A 14,710-nucleotide genomic window follows, 5' to 3' on the forward strand; every position below is an offset into this window, starting at 1 on the left:
TGGGAAAGAAAGATGTATGGAAACAAATTGTAGAGAGTGAGAGACTAATGACAGGGTAATGAGCTTGCATGTTTTTCACAGGGCATAAGACTTGGCTATTAAAATCACTGTGCTTCCTCAAAAGAATATTTTCAAGTGTGTGCAGTGGTTGGAGCACTTTCAGCCAGAGCAGTGTCATGGGAGCTTTGGCTTCCTTAGCCATGAAAAGGTGATTAACATTGAAACATTTAGTAAAGGATGCTTGATGATGAATTCAAAGGAAAAGATAAAAATCCCTCTGTATATCACTGTGAGCAAATTTGTGCTTATGAATGATGTGAAATTATGGTGGAGAAAGAAAATCATAAGGGAGAAAAGGACTACTGGAAGGTGGTAGATGTGGCAGATGATGTGCAGGTGATTTAAATTTCTAAAGCATGGAAAACGAAATCACATTGCAAACCTTTGAAAAACATCAAAATTATTAGTTAATTGTCTTAACAAACAGGTTAAGACAGGTGAGAGAACTGACAGAACTGGAATATCAATATGAAGGGACCTGACACTCCTGGAAAGAAGAGCAGGGAGAAAGAAGGAGGATGGTGTGCTTGTCTTTGCGTCCACATATTAAAGACAAGAGAGCTATTGAATATTACATCCACCAGAGCATGACAGATGGATCTAAGGGACTTCTAAGAAAATTTGGAGCTATCCAAAGTGCAATATGGAATATGGTTGATGGTTGTAGAGGAGGGAATCCACAACACATACTGTTCAGCTACTTCTCACAGTGCATTGCTTTACATATATATTTATATATATAAAAATATATATCTATTAAAAAATATGTGTAATAGAGCAGAAAAAGCAATTGGCAGAGAATATATGGCAGTTTGATACAGAGCATTTGAAGATGAGGCAGATTGGCTTCATATTTTCACAAAAGGGTGACACCTGTTCTAGAACAGAAATACTTAACACATTTACAACATAAAGCTCTATTCATTCACTAATCCACTTAAAATCCTGCTGTAGTCAGTGGAGAAATAGGTAACACTGTCTAATCTATCTTGGTCAGTACTTAAGGATGAGATGAACCATGTACTTTTGTCTGACTGTGAAGAAAGAAAAATTAAGCATTAGATACCCACATTTAATCAAGCGAGTCCTATGACAGGTATAAAATAGAGTTGTTTAGACTGAACAGGAGACAGCTGAAGAACATAGAAAGAGTTTTCAAGTAAAGGCCAGTAATTTAACTTACATGTCCATGGTAGATAAGGTAATATATAATGGATTACATTGCAACAAAAGTGATTCAGATTAGATTTTAGTTAATGGTATGAACAGAATTCTAGATGGGATTTCGTATGAAGATAATGAAACTTTTATCATGAGTGCTTCCTAATGGCAGGATGCATAAGTACCTGCTGAAAATAACATAGTACCATTGATTCATCCTAAGAAAAAGACACCAGTGGAGATCCCTTCCAGCCCTGTAATGTCATACATGCTGATTAAATAGACATGAGTAGCATTGAGAATTTCAGAACCCTTAATGAGGGACAGTTTACCATAGAAGAACCAAGCAAAACAGGTGAACAGATGCAACATAGAATGATTGAGGAAACCCAAATAAAGGTGAAGCATGCCTAATGTCAGACATCAGTTAATGTCAGACATTAGTTAAAAGCAAGTTCATAATGTGACTGAATTCTGGTATGGTTTTTGCCTTCTCCAATTAGTGTTCTCCAAGTATTCGGGCTCAGCTGAGTTAGCACTGCCATGCATCATCCCCATAAGCAGTTTGGGTAGGGGAAGAATATAATTCTGTGGAAACAAGCCATTCTATTCCACTTGGCCTCAGGGCCTCAGAATAGTTTCTGGCTCATTTTCCTACACTGGTGCACGTATAGCCTACATTTGTACCTGCAAAAGCAACAACAGTTTGATTGTTGAAAACAGACTGTGGAAGTTTGAGTTCACAATTGTCAAAGCAGAAGCTGAGAAAGTGCATTTTGTGTTGGCAGAAGGGTAAGATAGACTAGGAAAGGCTTTTTACAAAGCTGTTGATCAGTGAAGGGACAAAGGACTATCAGAAGCAAGGCAACATGGAAATATGTGCTTTACAGCCTGGCATTTCTGGAACAATTCAGTAGATTTTTATATAACAAGTGAGTACTTGATGCAGGTACAATGAAAGGCATCATCATTTTCCAAACCATCAAGCGACATCTGAGAGAACCATACTATGCACTGTGTTTAAGAACAAACCTGTAAGTCTCTAATGTCAGAGAAGGGCAAATTAATAGAGAGCTTTGCTCAGACTCCAATGTAAGAAATTTGGAATAACTAAGTAAATTGTAGCCACTCTTCAATTTTTTATTTCAAATCTGGTAGAACTGATGTTCAGCACTTGTAATGATGCACTAAACAAGAATGTTAGGTTTTTTTAAGAAATAGTGGCAAATATTGCTGGAAAATTAGCTCAAAATTGGATGAATATAAACACCATCATACTGAGATATACTGTTGACTTACACAGGAAATAATAGTTGGAAGTGAGTGAGGTCCAAAGTCCATCTTGCCTGGTCTCTCATTTCCAACAATAGTCAGAACAAAATGCTTCCAAGAAATAGGCAAAAATTCTGCAGTAGAAAAGTCTGCCAGTTAGTAAAGGCATTGTTTTTTGAGGTAAAGGCTTAAAGACCTGAGGCTTTAACATGTGGTTACAGCATGTAGCTCTAAATTTTAGTATGTTAAGAGAATTCTAAATATTTCTTGACTTCCAGTGTCTTTGTCCTCTCTTGCTAATTTCTTGGCCCTGAGAGGTTTTTACTGTAATGGGTTGATGTAAAATTGCTTTACTTTCACATGTTGTTCTACTTCTTAATATTCCCTTATATTACAAATGATTTGCAAAAAAATTTTTAACTGCTCAAGCGTTCTCTTCTGGGCCTGATTGCATGTCAAGTTTGTGGCTTTTAATCAATAGTGAGCTGTCTTTCATTAAAAGACAGCCTCAAACACAAGGGAGGACAGAGACCAGCTGCAAAATATTGTTTTACTGAAGAATAAATGAATTTACTGAATAACATTCAACCTGGAAAAATAAAGCTAATGGAATACATAAGAATTTTATTTTTTTCAAGTATGTAAAGCATAGGTTCCCTATAGATGGGGAGCAGAATCAAGGGAGCCAGAAGTAGTGGGTGGGTGAGCATGGCCAGGAAAGGTCATAAAACTTGTGCTGCAGAGTCTCAGAATACCCTACAGAAGTACTGAGAATACCCACAGCCTGTACCTCAGTCACAGGGGGATCACTGATCTCTTACAAACCCCTTCAGTTCTTTATTCATTTCTTGGTGAAAAAAAGATGATATCTTCACAAAAGAGTGTAAGGTGTCTCTCCAGTGTCTGTATTCGTCTGCTTGAGGGGTTGGTTGATCTGAGTAGTGGCACCAGATTTGCATTTGAGAAGCATCATGAAGACAGGGCCATGTTCTTCTTTTCCTCTGAATTTGTCCACTCTGGAAACTGTTACAGTATGTTCTTCCAAAGCTGATGCTGCTGAAACTGTACTATCTGGACCTTGAAGTAAAAATTTGGCTGTCTTTCTCCCTGTATCCATTGCAGAGCATAGCTCCTACTAATTTATAAAACAGAACAATATTTTGATGTGTAGGACTTAATAAATTTACACCTACAGCCACAATCTTGTTGATAGAGTCAATGTAATCTAAAGCCAGCAGCAATAGGGAAATGAAGTTAGCTCGGGTAACCCTTTGTAGTCTTATGTTTATTTGATGAACAAGCTATTAAAGAATGTGTGTGTGCATCCATTAAGTTGTCTAGATTGGGGCTATCTTCACAACCACTCATTTTTGTTGGAAAAGGAACTATTTGGATGATTTCCTGAAAACTAGCCAATGAAGTCGAAAAGGTTTTTTTTTTCCTTTGTTATTGTCCCTTGTTTCATTAGTATGGCATCTCTTTCTGTCTATTCTTTCTGTCAGAGTAAATTCATTTCCTTAGCCCAGCAAAGAACACAGTATCATTTTTATGTTATTCATGTACAGGCAAATTTATAGTTATGTATAAATTATATACTTTATACATAAATAATATTTAAATAATAAAATAATATTTATGTAATTAATATACAGAGCAAACCACACAGAATGAACTCTAGTCATTCACTAGAACACAGAGCTATTTTTAAATTAATTTAGGACATGTATATCTCTGAAAATTTTTCAGGATTAAGTCAGAAATATATAACCTTTTGTATTCTATTGATACATGTACCATGTTTAAGTAATTTTTTCAAGAGTTCTTTCCATAAAGACGTAGTTCCAGATCATCTCAAATTTTCTCAGAAAACATAGTGCGACCCCTCAGTTTTTAATGTGAGTTTATGATTAATTTAGCCCTAATGTAATCTCTTTTTTGCAAATAAGCAGGTAAATCTTCTTTGGATATTCAATAATCAAGCAAGAATTTTAAAGACTAGAGGAAAAACACATATTTCTGTCCAAGTACAGGAAATCTCTGTATTGCTTCAAGAATCAAGTATAAGGTTTATCTGTCCTGAGTAAGAAATGTGTTTCTTCCCTGAAATTTGCACAACTTCCCAAGTTCTAGCATAGATCTCTTGTTACCCAGAGAATCAGCAGACAAGAAATTAGCTTTGACTATTGTTCTAAAATCTTTAGAAAACAATGATAATAATTCTAGGCATGCATTTCTTAAAAATCAGGAAGTTTTCTATTTCACACATGGTTTGCTTGGCTACACTGTGGCTGTATCAATGTGTGTGAAGTTTAGCTCAATAGATATAGGTATCCATCTAACAACTGGCTGCTTGAATTGGAGATTAAATAACCCAAAGCATTGAAAAGCTTGATTGATTTCAGTCATTATTGTTTGTGAAAACTAATAATTTAGCTGAAGGATATTAAGTCCTTGCTGTGACACTTTGGGTTAAAGAGCTACCAATGATATAAAGCACTCTATTCTTTTCTGGATCCTTGATTTGAGTCCAATCAGGGTTCCTCTATCACAAAACCCCCACAAATAAATCAAACACATTTTGGCACAGTTTGTCGTCTCTGCTTAGCAAATGTGTGAGACTGAACTGACACTGATCCTTAATCACCTTTAATCCATGGAGAGGGAATGATCCTACCAGGGCAGGAAAAAGGTCACTGGCAGGATCATGGGGAGAAGCTAAGTTGGCAGTAAATTTCATAAGCCTGGCCTGGGAGTAAATGAGGAGCTTCCATTTTCAAGATAATCTGTGTGTATAAAAGATCTGCATATGAAATGTTACAGCATTTTAAGAAGGTTAAAAACACAATAAACATGATATTTGTCGGTTTAAATTTTGATTCACTTTTAAGCTCTTAGGCCTAATTGTTTATAGTAGTTAATTAACACTAAGTTTTTTTTTGTTATTACATCTTGGTAACCTGGTTACGAATTACAAGGGGTATCAGCAGCTTGAGATGGAACAGCATGTAATAAAAACACTTTGGGGTACTACAGCTGTCACCAGGTACCTTGGCCAGTTTCTGTAGGTTTGCAACCACATTTTTTTGTTTGTTTTGTTAGAAATAAACCCATATGAAGGAATATTTATAAAGGCCATGATACTGGAAAAATTAATGTTATAAGCTTCACTTCTGTGCTTTGGATTATCCCACTGACTCAGGCTGACTCATGATGCATCAACCCAGTATATGCAAAAGTACATATTTGAAGGAATGGGATTATAACATGAAAATTAAGAACAAAGCCCACTCAAATTTGCTTTAGACTGTTAAACCAGATCAACATATTGAATAAGCAAAAAAATATTTACAGGAAAGGCTAAAGAGCTTTGAGATTTCTTTTCCTAGAAATCCCTGAGTGGTTCAAAGCCAAATTGTTAGAAGCCTGTTTCCTAGATAGGAATTGAGAGTGCAGGGACTTTTGCCTTCCGTGGAAAGGATATGAAAAAATAATTTTTGTTCCTTCCTTCCAAACTCTTTTCAGGAGAAAACTGCAGTTTATGTATCCTCAGCAGGTAGAGAGATGGCTTCATAAGTCACGTCCCTGCAAGACAAGATTTAGCATTTAAGTCCAGCCTTGATACTGCAAACCATCCTTGCCCAGTAAAGAGCTTTCAAGCCGCTGTGTATGTCTGTGGCTGGAGTCGTGGAGCACTCACACTCTGTGAGAGCGCCCTCCTCATTTCAGGGTCTGAATATCCAGGTTACCAAAAGAGCTGATGTAAGTGGTGTTCATCTCATTTACACATCCCATCATAGCAGTGCTGTGGTTCTTCAGACACTGAGTGTTCTCAGGGTTTGTCACTGGTGAAGTCCCTCCTTCAGTCCCTCTTTGCTTTTGGGAGGAGGTTCTTCAAGAGCACAATTTCTCTTAAAGCTCAGGCAACCATGGTGTGCACCTTCATTTTATGGCAGGATCAGCTTATTTCAGTTGGAGTAAATACCAGTTAGGGACTGGTGGAAGACACACAAATTTCAAACTACAGGACTGTTCTCATCTCAAATATTTAGCACTGTCACTTCAAACCTTCCTGCTAAAAGCAAAAAGGCAGCACATCATGTGCAGAAGTGTGTGGGTGCAGTATTAGGTCCTCCAGGCCTTTGGTGTTGGCTTCACTAACCCAGTTCAGGGAAATATTTTAAGTTTAACAAGCACGGTTTTCTCACAGAGGCATGTTTTGACTTTGGGTACTTTCAGACTAACCTTTGACTCTGTTTTTGAGGTTTTCTTCATCAGATAGCTGTGAAGATTTTGTTACTTGATCACTGTAAAAAGCAACGTTAATGTAGTGGTGAGCAGTTCTAAGGGAATACGATGAATTTGGCTCTGTGAATTTCATTATTGATAAAGAAAAATATTTTTCACGGACTAATTTATTGATATTATTACACAATGTTTTTCACTTACAAGTATTTTAAGACAGTCTACAAAACACAGTTCATTGTCATAGCAGCCTGAAGCGTGTTTTTAAAATGAGAAAACTGAGACAGAAGAGATTTTTTAATTTGCACAGGGTCTCAGAGGATTTCAGTGATAGTTCGGAAAAATTCTGAGCCTCTTGACCTTTCATCCCACAATCTTATCTTTCACTTTTAATGATTTTTCAGAATACTAATTTCAGCCTTCTTTTACCTTGACTGAACCCTGGATATTCTCTCTTCGGTGATGGTAGTGGACCAAACAGATGGAAGCTACACACTCACCCTAGCCCAGCATGGACACTGAGGTCACAGCGCCAGCAGAGCTTCCACACAGCCCATTAAGTGCATTTCCCATGTTTGCATTTTGAGCCACAGTCCTGTAGGTTGCTGGATGTGGTTTATTTTTGTGCAGTGACTGGTTCTGCAGGTTTGGGTGAAACAGCTTCACACAAGAAGTTCAGCATGTGGGCTCTACATTGCATTTTATATTCTACTTGAAATCATGACAATAAAACCCAATAAATATTTTTTTCCAGGACTCTTGGTAATGATTCTGGGATTCTAGAGATTTCCTGCTAAAGCAAGCATTGGCAATGGTTGGAAATGTTTTGAGACTGTAACACCAGGTAGCAAACACTGGGCAGGTGATCTCACAGGACAACCTTCCTCTTCAAACCTTGTGAAAGATTTCAGATGCCAGTCATTTTTTAAGTGTCAGCATCTGCTTGTGCCCAGTTCTCAACCTGATTTTCAGAGCTGCTGAAAAGCTCAAAGTAGCAGTCCTTGAGAGCCTTTTGAAATGGCTTTCTAATTGCACACAAAAGAAGTAAGTTCTGAGTTATTTCCTTAGAAAAAGCCGCTTGGTATTCATGAAATAAGGAAACACAACAAGTTTTTTTGAAAAGGAAAGAACTAAATATTCAAAAAATGCCAAGGTTAGCAGAGTATAGTATTAGGAAATAGCAGAGAGATTTCTCCCTGAACTTGTGACTTAGCTTTTGAGAAAAATAGCTTTTTTGAAGAAGCCCAGATTGACATTCCATAGCAGCCAGAGAGAAGGTTATTGTTCTTGCTTTATAATGGTATAGCTTTAAATATAGCTTTATCCAGACATTAAACATCTTATATTAATGTAGATTGGAGGGAAGCAGTGGATTTAGGATATTTTGACTTCAATAAAAATGTTTACAGTGTCTCCCATTATGTTCTAACTAAATTTGGGAAATATGACATACCTGAAGCACCTACTAGACAGATGTATGACTGCCTGGAAAATGGGATTCAGGAAGATTTTTAAAACTGGAAAAATGAATCTAGTAGGATTTTGTGACAGTCTTATCTTCATTCCTTTAGTATTCAGTAGCTGTTAGGGATGTGACCGGCAGAATACAGTGTGTGTGTTTGCTGAGGTTACAGAAAGCACCATGCTAGAATATGCTGCAGATGTGCTGGAGAGGGACAGGATCAAAGTGACCTTCACAAGTTTAACACAAGTGCTGGGGGGCAAGGAGAGGAGAATGCTGTCATTCCTTAGAGAGCCAGGTTCTTCTGTGTGTAAATTTCTTACAAGGATGGTAAATTACTGGTTAAGGAATAGTTCCACAAGAAAAAATAGCGGAATATTGTGTGTCACAAGTTGATGTGGGTTAACATGTTGTAAAATGAGGCATGATTCTCACACATATGAAAAGGTACAAGAGCTGAAAGAGCTGCAGCTCTGCTGTTGAGGAGAGAGAGATTCACTGACATGAGCTGAAGTTCTGCATCAGTAAGATTCAAGAGAGAGATGAGCCACTGGTCATATCTACAGGAAACCAAGAAAGAATAGTATCAGATGTAGAGAATGGTGTCTAAAAGGTGAGGTTGATGTAAGTATGAGGCCTTTGTAGAGATCTGGCCTTTGTAGAGATTTGCCCCAAAATTAATTTTATTAACTGTGTTTACAATTAGAGGAGCTCAGGGCAACACACTTAAAGTGAATGCGTCAAATATGTGTGCAGATCAGTTTCCTGTGGCAGCAAGGTTCATAATTAATTGCATATGACATTAAAAAGTATTTCCTTTTATTGTTTTGTATTTAAATGTTTTGTGCTCTAAGAGAGGGAGAACCAGTGTGTCATGAAGTATCACGAACATGATGGCAACAGATCTTTAATTGTACTTCTTTGATTGTTTTCCCCACCATTCTCAGTTTTGCAGTGTCCCTCAGGGGTTGTGGCTGTCAGCATACAGAATAAATGGTTCTTCAGGTGTGATCTGTAGTGGTACTGCAGAATTCTGCATCATCCTCCTCCTACTGTTTAAGAAACTTGGTATATGGTCTGATTGGACTTCTGAGTTAATGCAGATAGTGAACACCAGTCATCTTGGGGATCTCTGGATTCTGATTACATTCTTTGAATTGATTATAAGCTTGTAATGGAAAATATGGTTTTCTTCTGCATGTATCTTGATTTCTTTAATTTGAACTTCATTAGTGCATTGATTTTTTTCTCTCTTGTCATCGGATCTGTCTCACCACCTGTTCCTGACAAACTGACTAACATCATGTCCTGTGTAAATGCTGTCAATAAAGGACTTACTCATTTACCAGATCATTAAGAAATCAGGTACCCATTTGTTTTAATATCGACTTGGACTAGAATCTTTGGCCAAGATTCATTCCACCTCAGTTTAGTAATTTAATTCAGATTAAGATCTAAAGGTTTTATCACTGAAAACAGAGTCATCTTGAAAAGTGATTTAATCCGTAGCAGAAATTATTAATTTGCCAGGTGTATTCAGTAATTATTTAGAGATTTTAAAACAAAATGCCAAATTGTATTAATTTATTAAGATTTATTTAAATTTTATTATAAATCTGTTATTTTTAAATTGGGATGACTCTAGACCTTCTTTATTGTTATGAAGACCAGATTATCTAAGCCTATTTTTTTATTTGCTCCCAATCTCCTTATCATATTACAGCCTTTCATTTTATAGATGTTTAATTCCAGCCAAAGTTTGTTATATCATATGTGAGAGAGTTTTTTAAAGATCAATAATTTTTGTCATCTGGTTATGCATACTTCAGAATTTAAAGATCAGTAAAATCCTATTTTCCTTTGTAAAATCAGGGGCAATTAGATAGTATTGTCTACTTCCAAAGCCATAGGAGAGGGTGATTCTTGTGTAGCAAGATTGTTATTAACTCAGCAATTCTCAATTTAGAGCTCTTTCAAACCCTAAATATACCTTCTAGCCCTGATGTATTCTGTGTTCTCTCTCCACTGTTGCTACTTCTTGATATCTCACTACTGAAAGAGAAATTGTTATCACCAGAAAAAGAATATAGAGAGCAAAAACCTCCTGAATGTAGTGAACAAGAAAGTTGGATGCCATAAAGGAAAGTCATTTATCTTCAAAACAGCATCATTATCTTCTTTAGCTGCTCCCTTAGTCTGTACAAATTCTGTTGTAGGCCTCTTGTTTCTGATATACCTAAGGAATATTTTATTGTTTATTTTTAAATCCTTTAATGTTTGTTCTTGGAAACCTACTTCTGCTCTTTGCAATTTCCTCTTACTTAACGCCTGCTGAAGTTTAAGTTCCTGTTTATTGGTTTCCCTAGGATCATGTTTCCAAAATTTGAAGGATTCCTGTTTGGTTGAAATAGACTCTTGAACCTTGCTGTTCATCCGGTTTAGCTTAATCCTGCCTTCCTGGTTCCCTTTCTTGCCCAGTGCCCAAACCTTCAGAGACATTTCCTTTTGAAGTACTGCCCTTACTGCCTTTGCTGTCTTACAGTTTTACTTTTAGTATCTCTATGACTAATCTCAGGTTACTACACGTGTGAATTTCACTTCAATTCTTATTATTTACTGAAAAAACACACAAGCTACCCAAAATTATGAGCAGAGCGCAGTGAGAACAGGAGGTAGGACAGAGGAACCAGGAGATGGGAGAAGGGGAGCAGGACAGTACTTACTCTTCCACTATGACTGACTGGAGGTGGAGAGCTGCCTGCAGCATCCCGGGAGTGCTGACTGTCACGTTCTGCCCTGAGGGCCACTGGTATTGTCATCCCTGGCCTCCATCCACTGCAGGTACTGCAAGGTAATGCAGCAGCTCTCACTGCCCCTGTGCTGTCTTCTGTGGCCTGCTAACAAGAACTGCGTTCTGGGCTGGAAAGTAGAAGTCTTGACATACTGGGATCCTCATATGGGGTGTTTGGTACAAGTCCTGTTGCCACAGATTTCCTGCCAAATCCAGGCTCTTGCACTTAGTGCTTTGTGAAATCCTCTAAATCCAGGGAGCCATCTTGGTCACCTGAATCAGCAGCACTTAGAGTAGCAAGGGCTGCTCTCCACATCCTGCCTTCTGACACAGAGCAGGGCTCTTGGCAAACAGCTTCAGTTACAGGTAATAGTTCTGAGCACTAAAGTCATAGAGTTATCACATTAGAAACAGAACTCAATCAGAAATTAATTACATACCTATAAAATTTGTCGTTACAGAATGATTTGGATTGGAAAGGACCTTAAAGGTCATCCAGTTCTAACACCCCTGCCATGGGTAGGGACACATTTCACTAGACTTGGTTGTTCAAAGCCCCATCCAACCTGACTTTAAACACTTCCATGGATGGGGCATCCACAGCTTCTGAAGCAACCTGTGCCAATGCCTCACCACCCTCACAGTACAGAATTTCTTCCCAATATCCAATCTAAACCTGCCGTCCTTGAGCTTAAGGCTCCTTTGTCCTATTATGCCATCCCTCGTAAGAATTCCTTCTCTGTCTCTGTTGCAGCCCTTTTGGATACTGCAAGGTGCTATAAATCTTCCCCAAATCTTTCTCTCATCCATGCTGAACAGCCCCAACTCTCTCATCCTGTCTTCACAGGACAGATGTTCCAGCACTGTTGTCAGTTTAGTGACTCTCCTCTGGACTTGTTCCAGTTGTCTTCCCTGTCTCTTATTTAAGTTTGTCCTAGACGATTTTTGAATATGCATTTGAAGATTTGTGTCCTTCTAAAAACAAGGTGTGTTATTCACCAGTTTGGAGCTGAATTGAGAAGACAATAACCAATGTCAGGATATAAACTCAGCAATGCTGTAGATGCACAGATTTTGCCAGCTGCACCACAGGATTGAATGGCTGGTTTGCTAGACATGAAACTGCACAGAGACCCCTTTTCCCAGCAGAGTAGGATGGGACCAGAAAATTTGTGGGATTGTCTGTGACAACCCTTTCATCTTGTCAAGGAGAGAAAGAACTTTCACGAGCTGCATTCAATGTTTAATTGAAGAAGGCAGAGCTCTGCAGGCCTGTAACTGAATTGCATCTGCTTTGGCTGGCTCAGAAGTAGATATTACTTTCTAGGATTTTTTTTATTCATTTGAGAGCACTGGCTTTGTCTATTAACATTTGATCTCCAGTGGCATCACTCATCTTTCCAGTGGCGTTCTGTTTCCTTAGAGCACTGCTGGAATTCAGCCAACTCCATGTTTTGGTCACCACCAAAGACCTATGTGATTGCCACTTCCTCCCCTATCCCACAGTGTGAAAATGTTTTACTCCTGTCTCAAATCAGCATCAGATCCAACACTGTCATTAACTACTTGTGCACAAAACTTCATTAGTTCAGATTTTTTAAATTATCAGTCTTTCAATTTTCTCCATTTTTTTCAGGAGAAGATTTAGTATCTTAAAATACTTTCAGTTATTCTGAGACCTAGAAATTGAAATGCTTTTGGATAATTTAGCTACCTTGGTTTTTGAAACTGGGAAAGTAGAATATTGTCATTTATTCCCACATATAGGTTATGAATGTGTCTGTGATCAGAGGTTAGGAGAGACTTGGCCATTTTATTAGCCCAGTAAGCTAACTGATCCAAAAAAGAGATAAAATAAGTGCTAATTCTTTGGCTAGCTTCACATTTCTTCAATACACCATGATGATGACAGAAATTGATAGGCCTTATTTAAACACCCTTTGAAGATCCTCTCATATTCTGGAAACATAATGCATGGAGCATCTCCTGATTCTGCAGTTGAATACAAGGTTTTTTCTAGCAGCAGAATTCATAATCTATGGTGCTTGTTCAAAGCCAGGTTTTGGAATGTACATTGAGTTTCTGTCGGTTCTGTTGCATGAAAAGTCAGGCTGCGTGGACAGTGTGATTCTTCTGTGTCAGAATGTTTAAATTAGTGAATATTTAGGCATCCAGAAAAACCAACCCACTTTTCCAAAGTGCTTGGCTCCCATTGCTGTGTAACATGTAAGGGACATGCCTGAACTCAAGACTTTATAAAATTAATTAGGTGTCCAAATGTTAGACTCAGTCATTTATGTCTCTGAGACAGTATCTTACAGATCAACTCTAAATAAATTGCACTAAGCTATTTTGAATACTTTATGTTCAAGAGAGCTAAGGCTTAGACATTTGGTGTCCAGTCTTGACTGGACATGTGCCATCAATTTTCTGAAGGACAACCACATATTTGTAGTTGCCATTGTTTTTATTGTTTTTTATGTTGAATGTTTGAATTACTTGCATAATGATATGTCAATAATTTAATAATCTACTGATTAATAATGCCTTGTAATGTATGTTTTGTATTTAAAACCCAGTCTTGAAAGCCCATCATAGGGGATTTTCATGCTGACCTTTACCTTTCTAAAAGCACATAGTGCAAGCTAGTCATTAGAGTTCTTTCTCTGGTCAGGTGAGACAAAGTCATCACCATGGGCTGATCTAGAAGTCTGTAGGATAGATGAATAGAGTGACAATCGAAAAATCCTTTCCTTCTCCATTAAGTATGGAATTAATAGGAGGTGAGTTAATTCAGTCTGTATGCCTTTTTGATCATTTGGTTAGGTGAGATAAACTCTGGTCTTTCTGTCAGTGGCATTCTTTTCCATGGGATTGTCAAGATAATGACTGCTCTAGTTGCTCTGCTTTTTTGCAGAGTTGTGTCTATATTGTCTGTATTGTTCTTTCTAGCAGTTTTGCTATGCATTTACATTATTTCCTGTTTCTTTTTCTGCAGCCAACATCTTGTACATGGCAAGCCAAGAAATGATGAAGGTGGTGGAGAGAGACAGTACAACCATAAAGCAAAATTTAAAGAAGGTAACTGTTTAATCCTCAGTTTTCAAAGGAAGCCCACATGCATGAGATGTTACACCCAGTTACATTTATGCAAAACCAGAATTTCAGCAGGCTTGATTCTGCTTTTTTGTGGGTGTCATTCCATTAACTTAGGAGAAGCCATTAAAAGGGTCACTGATCATTAAAATGTGTTGATCCACACATTTGTAGATGTAGCACTCATCACTGTCAGATTAATCTCTGGTTTGTTTTCCTTGCTGGAGGAGAAGCAGTCTGTGTTCTGGCTGGGCATGAGGTGTGGTTCCAGTGGGGCCTGTAGCTACCTGGGTTCTGATCACACAGGTGGGGTGTCAGTTATTATTATTGTCAGCAAGCTCAATCTTCCATGGCTTCAGAATGGGACAGAGAGGAGTCACCAAAATTATGGCTCCACCATTTCACCCATTGGACTGTAACATAAGAGAAATGCCTCAGAGGCTGGAGCTACAGCTCTACAGGTGAATTAATTCATTTCAGGGATCTTTCTCACACTGAACTTTCTTGTCTGTATGGATTTATTGTTGAAAGAGACTCTGTAAAGTTCTTATCTGGACCAATTGCATTTTCCCAGTCACGGTTCAAGGGCTGGCACAGGCCAGGAACTGTTCTAATTGGAGTTCTGG

The 14,710-nt window shown here is 38.0% G+C and overlaps 1 protein-coding gene across 3 annotated transcripts in view; it reads left to right on the forward strand.

Moving 5' to 3' along the window:
- The window catches only part of LDAH (lipid droplet associated hydrolase), a 112,095-nt gene that overhangs the window by 82,452 nt on the left and 14,933 nt on the right, over positions 1-14,710 (forward strand). For all 3 annotated transcript variants that reach the window (XM_064411805.1, XM_064411807.1, XM_064411806.1), the window contains exon 6: positions 13,987-14,069. In XM_064411805.1, coding sequence (XP_064267875.1) covers positions 13,987-14,069 — 83 coding nt within the window. The remainder of the gene's footprint in view (positions 1-13,986; positions 14,070-14,710) is intronic.

This window comes from Passer domesticus, chromosome 3, assembly GCF_036417665.1.
Source record: "Passer domesticus isolate bPasDom1 chromosome 3, bPasDom1.hap1, whole genome shotgun sequence".
NCBI classification, from domain to species: Eukaryota; Metazoa; Chordata; class Aves; order Passeriformes; family Passeridae; genus Passer; species Passer domesticus.